At 41.3% G+C, this 13,480-nt stretch overlaps 1 protein-coding gene across 2 annotated transcripts in view; it reads left to right on the top strand.

The window, feature by feature from the left end:
- ankrd13b (ankyrin repeat domain 13B) overlaps window positions 1-13,480 on the top strand; it is a 352,153-nt gene that overhangs the window by 314,534 nt on the left and 24,139 nt on the right. For both annotated transcript variants that reach the window (XM_078548006.1, XM_078548005.1), the window contains 2 exons: window positions 1,897-2,054; window positions 4,609-4,761. In XM_078548006.1, coding sequence (XP_078404132.1) covers window positions 1,897-2,054; window positions 4,609-4,761 — 311 coding nt within the window. The remainder of the gene's footprint in view (window positions 1-1,896; window positions 2,055-4,608; window positions 4,762-13,480) is intronic.

Here is a 13,480-nt window from a genome sequence, read left to right as displayed (position 1 = left end):
GATATTTATTGCTTTCTCCGGCGTGAGATCAACTTCTCTGAAAAGCCGTCCTCTCAGAGAGTCATTTACAATCCCGCAAATTATTCTATCTCAGATGAGTGATTCTTCAAGCTCTCCAAATTCACACAATTTAGCTCGTTTTCTCAACTCAGCTACGTACTGACTAAAAATAGTCCTACTGACTGGATTTCCAGAATCTGCAGTTTTTTGTTTTTGTTTTTGTTTACGTGCTGACTAATGCTGTCACTGCCTTGCGTGCATGTTTAAAAAAATCAGTATCTTTCATACATAATGTTTTTCTTCAGGCTGCAGTAGGCTTCAAAGATTTCCATTATTTCTTTCAAGTCATTTCGATTCTCATCACTTTCAAATGTGAATGTGTTATAGACTTCTAGGGCTTCTTCCCCTGTTACATGAAGAAAGATGGAAGACTGTACCTGAGGGTCTTTTTTATCACTTCGCTGTGAGTTACAGCTTGAATCGCTGCCGGAACCACCTCCAGTTTTTGGCGAGATTTCCCTTCAAACTGAGCTCTGTCGGTGGTTTCAGAACCTCCATTGTCGCATTTGGTTTACTTCTGACACCATGTCTTGTTTCTTATTTCTTAATGACGCACACAGGCCATCGACATTGTAGCTGAGCTAACTTTATTGATAACACATTTTCCTAATATGAACACATATCTGCAGTGTCTGAAGTCTATCAAGTCAGGCTCCCACATGTACTATCTGACCTTCAACCTCCAGGTCAGGTGACCCCATATATAGTACAGAGTACCGTATAGTATCTAATACTGGAGTGCACAACCACAATCGGCTATTATCATGACAAGCTTGAATAAGTTAACTTTCCGGGGTAAGGTTTTAAAAAAAATTATGATTTTCTCTTATAAGGATGCCCTTTGATTTAAAAAAATCATCCCTGTGGATTTTCCCTCCCTTTTAGGCTTATATGCGTCATGCTATAGGCCAGCACTATAGTCTCACCTCTTGGCTTGCCAGACACTTTGGTGAAAAGTCTCCTGTCTGCCAACCACCGTAAGGGTCTTAACCGGACCGAAGCTGAGAAGTTTCAACTTCATTGCTGGTGGGCAATGGTTCAGTAACAAGCACAGGGTCAGCAGTCAAAGGTCACAAAGGTGACTTGTACCAAAAATGGAAACTGTTACACAGCTGAAGAATGTATTGCTGTTCTAGTATTGGTTTTGTCACTTTGAAGGGAGAGCTTTATTCTTCACTTACCTTACCCTAGGTAGATTGAGACCGGCACTGACTGGTCAGTAGTATTTTGTTCCCTTTCATTGTATTATCTCATTTTAATAAACACAAAATATCTGCAATTTTTTTTTTTTAAATGGCAAGAACAGTAACACCTATTGATGTTTTTGTTTCTCTCCCATAAGTTTCACTGGTAGGTCACTTCAGGTGCTTGAGTCTATGATACTGGCATTTTACAGACTGGTTAAGGTTCGTTCCCCTTGTGAGTATTTAAGGTTGACGCACTGCATCAATTGATGTCTGTGGTCTTGTGGAATGTAAATAGATATTTTACGTTATTCAAATATATCTGAAGTGTGATTATACAAATGTGCACTAATCTATATTCAATGCTGTAACATTTCTACATTAGGTGTAACTCCACAGTGGAAGAATAGATTTTTCCATATGTCAATAACACATATGATTCATTCAATTCCAAATAATAAGCACTTTGTTAATATGAATATTAACCAAGGGATTTATTCATTCCGTAGAGTTTGTTTTTTTAAGACCAGTTCAATAGAAGCAACATTTGCCTTTTCACAAGGCTCTTCCCATTAAAGCTGCTTCTACAGTACATGCTAAGGGAAACACATGTTGAAATGCTAATTGTGTATTTCCTTATCTCTCTGACAAGGTTTAAAGCGAAACTCTGGCTGTGTGAGGACCACCCACTGTCCCTCTCTGAGCAGGTAGCTCCCATCATTGACCTCATGGCAATAAGCAACGCACTTTTTGCTAAACTTAGGGACTTCATCACTCTACGGCTCCCACCAGGATTTCCAGTCAAAATAGGTAAGCAACCGAAAAGAAGCTCTGCATTTTCACATGCCTTTTGCCTTCTGCATGTCACATCCAAAGACAACCAAACTCTATTATCTTAAGGAGAATAGTGAATTGTAAATTCCTAAGAGCTTAGCATTGCCCTTTTACAAAAAAAACTAGCTTAATTCCTGAATTATCACTTATGGTAGTTTGGGACGTGCAACACAACTGCTAAGATGGAACTGCATTTAACATAGCCTGACTCTTTAGGGCCACTGTTCAGGCATTCCCTCTGGGAAAGAGGCCAAAACAGGCAGACCCTGAGGCCGGGTAGAGGTAAATTGCTTGGAGATGTTCAGTAGATCAGCAACTGATTTTAATTTCCAATTCTTTACCTCAGGAAAGTTCAGCGTATCAAGGTAAAAAAATGAAACAGCAGAAAATGATTGAATTCTTTTCCCTTTTAAAATAATCTTTTTGACACTTTGACATCTGAAATGCTAGATGTTCACTTGTTGCCCCCAAAATTGCCTGGGCCACGATCTTAGTGGTTACACTGGGGTCACTTGCAGTGGTTCTCCCAACGTTGATCCCACCAGAGTTTGTGTAGGTTGCTGCCATTTTCTAATGGTTTCAACAAGACTTCAAGCATTATGGAAACCCTGAAAGTCCAGAGCCATTCTATATAATCATGTGCCCTTTTGACAGTATAATTCAGTTAATATTCTTGCTTCCAGTTAAGTAGACTGTGAGGTTGTCTCCCTGACTAGGCCTTACATGGTTAACCTGGGTTGATGTTTCTGTGCTGTACTGAAGGAATGCTACATTGTCAGAGTTGTCACCCTTTGGGGATTGAGATCCTTTCTGCCTGTTCCGGGAGATGATAAAAAGACCTTGGGCAGAAATTTTCGCTCGGCAGGCAGGCGTGCCCCCGACCCGCTCGAGCGTGAAATGACGCGCGTCAATGTCGGCCGAGCGTGTCGATGTCTACGCACAATCGCGCGATAGTTCGGTCGGCAGGCGCGCACTGGAGCCGACAGCGCACCCGCCAACAATTAAAAGGCCCTATTAAGGCCTTTAATTAATCAACTAACTCCAATGTTTCGCTGCCCACAGACGAAAAGGCCAAGCAGCCTTTGCATTCTTTTGGAAACCTCATCCAACAGATGGGATGAGGTTTCCAAAAGCAAATTAAAGATAAAATAAAATTTTTAAGATTGATTCAATAATATGCCCCCTGCTCATGTGACAGAGTCACACAAGGGGACGATTTATTACATTTGTATTTTTTTCATTTTCTTTTCTTAACTGCGCTTCATCTCCCTGAGGCAGCACATGCGCAAAGTTCACGCTGAGCCTGCTTGCACTCCCCCCCACCCCGGCCACAGGCAGCGTCCAGCGCTGCCGCTTGCGTTTTACGGTGAGCGGACCTGAATTGGCCCACCAGCTTGAAATCGCAGTGCGATGCCAATCACAGGCGGCGGCCAACTTCCCGACCACCCCTGCCAAGGGCAAAATTCTGCCCCTTATTACAAGTTTTGAGATAGATTTAGGCAGCTTTGAAGTTCAGCGACACTGGTCACTCTCACTCCCTAATGCTCAGGAGTTTGCCTCTACTGCTGAATGCCAAGTAATGCAACAGCGTGACTCAAAGGTTTCACAACAGAACCCCCTCATAGGTAAGAAAAATAAGAACCCACACACCCCCCTCCCCTATATTGGGACAGGCTAGATATATTTGATTTTTTTCCGATTGCATTAGATCAAGGCTTAACTTTGGGTTTGGTTAGATATATTCTTAACATAAACTGCCTAGGCCTTACTTGCATATCAGTTGATGCAGTGTTCTGAGGGAGAGGCAACACATGCATCTTTTTTTTGTCATCTGTCCAACAGGAAGTTGAAGCCTTGATTCGTGATCCCTCCCCCCTCCAAGAATTGGTCAGTAGCTACTGCATCCTCTCCCTTCAAAACGGCTTTGTGCAGAGTCCAACAATTGTAAAATGTTTGCTGGGAGCCCAGGGAGATATTTTATTTAAAGACCTTTGGCAATTAGTTTCTAACAAACCACAGTCTAACTGATGTATGTCATGAACACAACTTTCAATGGCTGCTCTCCCTCAAGAGAGAGCTTATCAATATATTAATTTCCTCTTTAGCCAAGTGGCTCCAGCAGGCGAATTTTAAACTTATCTAGCTGGGAATTCACTCTAATAGCAACAAATTAACATAAATCGTATCAAATGCTTTAGGACTCAAAAGTCCTAAAATGTAATAGATCTGCCCCAATAACAAGGAAGAGAAGGAAATTATCCTAGTTAACATCCCTCAGCGAGTGTTAGCAAAATAAACCAGATGAACTTGGATTTTTCTAGCTTACCTGACAACTGATCCACAATAGTCACTGCTTTGAGATCCTTCGAGAGTCTGACAGGGTGTTGGATAAACGCAACTATTTCTTTTTTTTTGAATCCAATTATTTCAACATGCTTTAAAGGTCTCTTAAATTCTCGTGTTGGTTTGAACTTGCATTGTCTTTAGCCTTGCATTGGAGACCTCAGCAATATTTAAATCTTCTCTGCAGAAATTCCAATTTTTCACATCCTGAATGCTCGTATCACCTTTGTGAATCTGAACGGCAGCGATGAACCAGTGAATTCCATCAGGAACAGTCCTACCAGTGAGGCCCCATCTCCCAGCAGCGATACGTCCAGTGTGAGCAGCTCCAGCTCCATGAGTATGTGTTAAGAGTCCCAGTCTGTGATTAATTATCTATAGTGAGTACAGTTAACTGCAGATAAACGCATAATATTCCAGTGTTAAACATTGCTCAGTAACTCACATCGGAATCATTTTGATGTTGTGCAATAACATAAAGTGAACAACTACAAAACCGTTTTACATCTCTCCCAATTTGCATTTCTATTAAAGGCAATGGGAATAAAAAATCAGGAGATGTAAAACAAGTTACCAATTTGCCATTTTACACTATTGTGTAAATTCAAATTTACCCCATTGTGTTAAAACACGGACATATTTCATATATAATCGAACGTGAAAGCGAATACTTAACTGTATCCTTTTATCATAATAAGTCTATGGAAATCTGATCCACGTTTTAAAATGTTTCAGTTTCCAACCTTTTCCATTTGCAGAGTGATCTTTGTGCAGACCTCTCCATCTTTTCATTTGAATTGGCTGCCATTTGTATTAGGTTCCAGTGTACAATGTGAAGTTACTTAATAGGGTGTAAGTAAGGGGACTGACTCCCTTTCCCACATAAATGAAAATGGCTTTCCAAACCAGGCAACGTATTTGTAGACATAATGTGAAGGTCTATTCGGTTGTGGGCTCCCAGGGTTGCTATGGGGACCTGTGCGTCTTTTGTTGGTTGCATTACTGTAATATAAAAACAAAATTGCATTTGCTGAAAAAGAAATTTGCTATCGAAGCTTTTCGTCTTGCACTCATCAGGACAGATTCGCAAGAATACCAAATCTCAAAGGGAACAACAATTTGTACTGCATGAGAAGAGAGTGCTGATTGGTTGGCAAGTGGGCTCTGATTGGTCAAGGCACTGCATTGACCTGCCTGGTTTGAATTTAAACAAAAGCATGGCAGTTCACTGTTCCCTGGCGCATTCTCCATGACAACAGCTCTACCAATAAGAGTACATAATGTGAAAGAACCAGAAACCACTAATCCCAATGTTTATTCTCTATTTAATGTGAAAGAAGGGAAAACAGAGCCAATCACTGTTACTCTGTAGGCCAATGGAAAAACTTTGATTATGGAAGTGGACACGGGTGCATCAGCCACTATAGTGGGGGAGGACCATTCAAATATTTAAACAAGGCGACTCAACAATGGAATATGGAGCAGACTTCAGCCAAATTGAAAACGTATACCGGTGAAGCCATGCAAGTGAAAGGTATTATCACTATATCTGTTTATTACAAGCACCAGACAGCACAGCTCCCTGTGATTGTAATGGAAGGTGAAGGACCAAGCCTTCTAGGTTATGATTGGTCAAAAGGAATTAAACTAAATGGGTCTGAAATTTTCCAGCTAAGAGTTGGAGAACTGCCAGAGCTTCTAAAAAAAATGACAAGGTCTTTTGCGAGGAACTGGGGAAATCAAGGGCCTGCAGGCAAAGATCTATGTTGACTCTGAAGCAACGCCTCATTTTTTTAAAGCCAGGCCTGTGCCTTCTGCCCCGAGAGAGAATATTTACACTAAATTAAGCCATTTAGAGAAGCTGGGTGTTATTCAGCCGGTTCAGTTTCCAGAATGGGCAGCACCCATAGTCCCTGTCTTGAAACCGGATCAGACCATTTGTATTTATGAGGATTACAAGTTAACAGTAAACAAGGTACCAAGGTTGCCAAGTTGGACAAGTATATCCCCAGGATTCAGGATGTGTGTGTCAAATTAGCAGGAGGGAGAACTTACACTAAATTAGGTATGAGTCACACATATCAGCAGCTGGAACTGGGTGATGCACCCAGAGGATTTGTAACCATAAACACACACAAAGTGTTGTATCAATACACGTGCCTGCCTTTCGGTGTTTCTTCAGACTGTGCGATTTTCCAGAGGATGATGGGGAGCTTGCTGCAAGGACCACCTCAAGTTGTGTTCTACCTGGACAATGTCCTAATAACTGGGTTAACAGAAGCGGAACACTTGACTAACTTGTAAGAAGCCTTAAAGTGATTCTTGGAAGCAGGGGTGCACTTGAAAAAGGAAAAGTGTATCTTTCAGGCAAACGGATGGATGCCAAAGGGTTACACCTGGTAGGAGAAAAAGTTAAAGTTATTAAGGAGGCAACCTCACCTACAAATGTGTCAGAGCTCAAGTCATTCTTGGGTATGGTAACTTATTATGGTCAATTTCTACCCAACTTTTCAACGGTCCCCTAGCCCCTCTACATTCATTATTAAAGAAAAACCAATGTTGGTCCTGGAAGTCACCTCAGGAAGAAGCCTTCACGAAAGTTAAACAGCTCTTGCACTCTTCGAACCTGTTAGTACACTACGACCTGACCAAAGAATTGGTGCTAACTTGCGATGTCTCCTCTCTATGGCACAGGAGCGGGACTATCTCACAAGATGAACGAAAGTTCAGAAAGGCCAAGAGGCTATGTATCCAGAACCCTCTCAATGGCTGAGAAGGGTTATTCACAAATCAAGGAAGAAGGATTATCTATTATTTTTGGAGTCAAAAAATTTCATCAGTATGTACGTGGCCAACATGTACCATAGTAGAGTATAGTATGGTATCTGATCACAAACCACTCTTGGGTCTGTTTAGCAAAGAAAAAACAATCCCTCCCATAGCTTCCGCAAGAATTCAAAGATGGGCTTTGATTTTATCAGCATATGAATACACTTTTATGCACAGACCAGGGATGCATAGAGCCAATGCAGATGCCCTAAGTCGCCTTCCTTTGCAGGAGAGCATTGAACATGCTCCAACTCCTCAAAAGATCATATTAGCGATGAATTTCCTGGATTCTTCACCAGTCTGCGCAGGACAAATAAGAAACTGGACAAACCGTGATCCAGTCTTATCTAGAGTACGAGACTGAGTATTGAAAGGATGGTCCCAGGAACCAGTCCTCGAAGAAATGAAGTCATTCTTCACTCAAAAGAATGAATCGAGTAGTCATGAGGATATCCTATGATGGGGTGCACGAGTTGTTGTTCCTTCACAAGGAAGGGGGCCCAACTGAATAGCACCCATCCTGGAATTTCCAAAATGAAAATGCTTGCAAGGAGCTATATCTGGTGGCCAGGTACAGACAGCGATATAGAAAAAATGGTTAGACACTGTCTCCAGTGCCAGCAACTATAGAAGTTGCCTGTTGCAGCTCCAGTACACCCGTGGAAATGGCCTGGCCGACCCCAGGCATATAGATGATGTAGGTCCATTTCTAGAGACCATTTTTCTACTAATAATTGATGCACATTCCAAATGGTTAGACGCGTACGAAGTTAGATTTCCAACGTCAGGTGCGACGATAGAAAGATTACACTAAAGTTTTTCTATACACAGATTGCCAGAAGTCATTGTCTCAGACAATGGTGCCGCATTTACTAATGCTGAATTTCAAAGATTCGTGAGCCTAAATGGTACCAAACACTCAAAAACAGAATCGGATCATTCGCCCTCTAACGGATTGGCTGAGAGAGCAGTCCAAACTTTTAAAGATGGGATAAAAAAATTATTGGGAGGATCACTGGAGACTAAACTTTCCCGTTTCCTGTTTCACTATAGAACGACCCCCCCCGACACTGCTACAGGTTCAACACCTTCAGAATTACTTATGAAGCGCCGCCCTCATACGAGATTAAGCCTGGTGCTTCCCAATTTGGAGGGGAAGGTAGAGAACAGCCAAGGGAATCAAAAAGTGACTCATGATTTGCATTGTCGAGAGTGAGAATTTACTGTTGGTGAAACAGTATTTGTACAAAACTCCAGTGGTGTATCTAGTTGGTTACCGGTGTAATAGTTTCTGTGACTAGACCGTTGTCGCACCGCATAGAAGGGGTGGGCTGGATCACCCGAAAACACATGGATCATTTTAGAAGAAGGGAGATACCCCAACAAGCCAATGCTCCACCTGTAATCATTGGTCCCCATTGTGATTGATCAACCAAGGGTACACACACCCGATGTCCCTGTCGGAGTGGATAACACTGAACTGCCTGGGCCTAAGGAGGTACCTGGTGCTGCTGCAGTTCCAGAAAATGAAGATTCATTAAAGATTCTGAAGCCATGGAGCTACAACATTCCACCCAGATCAGAAAACCACCTGAGGGACTGAGCTTATAATTTCATAACCCATGTATATATTCCTAATGTCAGGAATGTAGTTGTTCTTGAAAATACAAACTGTAACAAAAATTTAAAGGGAGAGGAATGTAGTAACTGGAGCTTTAAGGAATGGAGTGACTGTAGCTTTAAGGAATGGAGTGACTGTAGCTTTAAGAGTAATTGTACTGTGTAGTATCATATGACAGTGTGAACGAATCAGCCCTAAGCGTGGGGAACCTTAGGGGTGGTGTTTGTGCCTTTTTGTTGTGATTTTTGATGAAAGCATTTAACTGCTGCTGAAGACCTGTAAATAAAGTTCACTGTTTCTCATGAGAAACGTGTCTGTAAAATCAAGTCTATAACACTCTGTCTCGACTCGAGGCTCACTCGCTCTCAGGCTCAGCGCCGTCCGCCAGCGGGACTAAAAAACAGACCGGGCAGCAAACAGCGACGTTCATGAGTGCAGTGCGTGGGCGTGGGTGTGACATAAACGTTCTATGTTATCATGCTGCACAAAACGCAATCATCCATTACCATTCAGTTAAATGGACTCTCTGGTCACCAGAGTTGGCTGATGGAATCTTACAGTTTTAAAATCTCTCAGGCTGCTTTTAATAGCCGCTGGGAGATTGAGGGTGAATCTGGAGGTCTCCCAGTCATTCTGGGAGGGTTGGCAACCCTGTCCATAACCCACCCTCTCGCTGCTGAACCTCCAACTTGAACCTCTGTCTGGAAAGGGAGGAAACAGTTTAATACAGAAGAGGAACGTAAGAATCTACTGTATTGGGACACAGGTACTCTGATTCAAATTTGTCATCAATCGGTGGTTACAACTTTTTTTCCCCCAAGTAAAATAAATCTATTTTTAACCTCTGGACTGGTTTTCCACATTGGAATAGCAAGGCTGCCAATATCAGTTAAGCAGTGAGCATGTGCTCACTCTGATACGTGTCAGTGAAGCAGGTTTGTTTTTGCCACGATCTGAGTTGTGTGTGAAGGAAGTTTGGAAGAGAAGGGAGGAAAAAGCTGAAGGTTTCCTCACAGAAGTGCGTGTAATAGTAATAAAAACATGTCTGGAAAGTTTGTCCGTATCTTGCGGCTCTCTGAACGTCTGAAGATTATGGTGTGTGGCTCTAAGATTCAGAATGTTTAGCCACCCTAACAACAGCACCCACTGAATACACACCTAGCACACTCAAATCTATGAAAATTTAGCTTTTAGAATTTGCTGTTACTGGGATGTCTTTTAAAAACTGATCACAGCAAAGACAGTTGATAGGATTTTACAGCTAGCCTCATCATTGCTAGGTTACAGTAAAAAAGGACTCCTGTTCTTGATTGCTATCCTGTATCACTGAGTGACAACAGGATGGGGCTATGATGTTTCCCATACAGACGTGTACGTTGTAGCCTGTTCCTGTCTGTGCTTCCAGTCAAAGTATTGTCAACTTGGGCATATGCTCTTGGGCTGAGGCCTGTTGGCAGTTGTAAAACCATGCCCTGACACAGGTCAGAAGAGGAGGAGGGAAAAGAGCTTACCTTTAAATATAACTTGATACTATAAATAAGAAGTGATTGCATTATTAGGATTTATGAATGCTTCATATAGTGTAGGCTGCAGTAATTATTTTGATGGATCTACTGTAATTATGGTATATTAGTAATTGATGTATTGCAGATTTGTTTTGGCTGTGCTTTTGACTTACTGTTAACGTTGCAGGAAAGCTCGACTCTTGATTACCAAGAGTCCAGTGCAAAAATTCCAAAGAGTGCCACTAAAGAGAAATATAAATTAATTGGAACGCTGGCGCCATTTCTGACTGTGGAATCGGAACCCAGGCGAAGTAATTGTTGGCAGCAACAGTAATAAAATATAATTATTCAATAATAACTACACTGCATATTTTGATCCCTATGTTTTGTTTCCCGAATTCTGTGTAAACAAAAGTGTATTTTCCTTGTAAAATATTGATTGAGAACCACAGTTTGGCAGGAATGACATACGTGATATCTGATATAGCAAGTTTTGGGGCTCCACTAGGGTATTGGGCAATTCAAGGAACTTGTAGCCTCTCACCATGGTAATGGTACATTGCATAATCCAGAACCTTAAAGGATTTGGTGTGGGGGTGGTGGTGGGGTGGGGGAGAATAGATAAATTCAACGAATTTTAAAGAACTCTGACAAATTTTCTTATCAAAAGATGTGAGGATTGTAAAGCATTTGGAGAGTAAATATAAGTAGCTGTTTTTTTATATTATTAGCTGAGATCCTTAAGGAAAAGGATCTTTTTGGCTATTCATTTGTTCCAATATACTCGATGCCAGTGATGTAAATCACGTCAACACTCACGAATGAATCCTGAAACCTTCATTGTGTTATTCAATATCATTGCAACTTTACCTTTGCCTGCTGGATTTGAGTTCTCTTAATCCATGATGTGATAGCAACAGGCTGAATGAATGGGTTGATTATTTTGCCCCTTTTCCATTGACTAAGTGAGTATAAACATTGTGTGATGTTGCTCAATGTAACTGATGTCATAGCAGCACATTCAGGAACCGAGGGGTGGAAATGAGAGAGATAAGGCCAGACAAAGACAGATAAAAGTACTGGCAGATGGTTAGAAACACAAGGAGATATAAAAAGACTCTCATTTAAACTAGGCACCACTCAGTCAGATATGGAGCCCCTTAAAAGAACAGAAAACAGCAATGGAGGGCTTTGCATGATTCTTTTAGAATGAGGTGTTATTTTATTGTAAAAGATAACCGTCTATAAGCCCCATTAGTGGATACCACTCTTCTATTGCATGTTTAAATGATTAAATCCAAAGTTGCTGGTGGTTAGACCCCTAACACTCTAAAAGCAGAGGTAGAGGAAATATTTAGCACCACATTGCTGGAAGTTGTTAGATATTTGTCATGTGAGATATTTTCTTATGAACAATTAATCTGTTGCTATGATTAATTTTTCCAATAATTTAATAGGTTTATGAAGTCATTCATTTTAAATGGGTTAACACCTTAGTTGAAATAAGAAGTGCTGTTTTTCAGGAAAAAAAACCAGAATGAGCACAATACACATTTAAATAAAAGTTTGCATCAACAGGAAGCAAATAAGTAATTGCTTCGCATTGTTCAACTGCCTCCAGCTCTCTGTGTCTTGCACAGTCAGTGGCGGCAGCAAAATAAACTTGTCTGATTTACAGGCTGGTGGTTCAGAAAGAGTCATGCGTCTGAGGGAAACTGAACTACAGCAATAATAACAGTGGCAGTGATTTATCACTACATGTTAAACCCAGAAAAGTCAACACTAATATCAGTCATTCTTAGGTTATTATTATATTTACAGTCTAACCTAACATTGACGCCATAAAATGTGGGTGTTTAATTAGAGAACTGTATGACTTGAGCTGAATGTTGTCATTTTAATTAATCTTCATTCTCTGAAAATGTAGAAATTATATGTGATTCACGAAGGGGAAAAAAGATGGATTTATATAGTGCCGTTCACCATGATCCAAAGAGGCTGAACAGCCAATGAAGTATTGTCACTGTTGTTATATCGGAAACTCAACAGCCATAGAACCATAGAACCATAGAACACTACAGCACAGAAAACAGGCCATTCGGCCCTTCTAGTCTGTGCCGAAATATTATTCCGCTAGTTCCATTGGCCTGCACCTAGTCCATAACCCTCCAGACCTCTCCCATCCATGTATCTATCTAATTTATTCTTAAGAGTGAGCCCGCATTTACCACGTCAGATGGTAGCTCATTCCACACTCTCACTACTCTCTGAGTGAAGAAGTTCCCCCTAATGTTCCCCCTAAACCTTTCCCCTTTCACCCTAAAGCCATGTCCTCTCGTGTTTATTTCTCCTAATCTAAGTGGAAAGAGCCTACTCGCATTTACTCTGTCTATACCCCTCACAATTTTGTAAACTTCTATCAAATCTCCCCTCATTCTTCTACGCTCCAAGGAATAAAGTCCTGACCCGTTTAATCTTTCCCTGTAACTCAACTCCTTAAGACCCGGCAATATCCTAGTAAATCTTCTCTGCACTCTCTCAATCTTACTGATATCCTTCCTGTAGTTAGGCGACCAGAACTGCACACAATACTCCAAAGTTGGCCTCACCAATGTCTTATACAACCTCATCATAACATCCCAACTCCTATACTCAATACTTTGATTTATGAAGGCCAGTATGCCAAAAGCTTTCTTTACAACCTTGTCTACCTGTGATGCCACTTTCAGGGAATTATGTATCTGAACTCCCAGATCCCTTTGTTCCTCCGTACTCCTCAGTGCCCTACCATTTACTGTGCCGATGTGCACACAGTCAACTCCCACAAACAATAATGTGATAATGACCAGTTAATCTGACTTTGTGATATAGACTGAGGGATAAAGATTGGTCAAGACACTGGGATAACTCCCCTGTTCTTCAAAATAGTACCACGGGATCTGAGAGGATAGACAGGGCCTTGGTATTAACATCTCATCTGACAGACCACACCGGTGACAGTGTAGCACTCCTTCGGTAAGGCACAGTAGTGTCAGCCTGCATTTTTGTATTCAAATCTCTGTAGTGGGACTTGCACCCACAACCTGCTGATTCAGAAGTAAGAG

Source organism: Cetorhinus maximus, chromosome 9 (genome assembly GCF_964194155.1).
Source record: "Cetorhinus maximus chromosome 9, sCetMax3.hap1.1, whole genome shotgun sequence".
NCBI classification, from domain to species: domain Eukaryota; kingdom Metazoa; phylum Chordata; class Chondrichthyes; order Lamniformes; family Cetorhinidae; genus Cetorhinus; species Cetorhinus maximus.
This window is presented reverse-complemented; position numbering and strand designations above follow the sequence as displayed.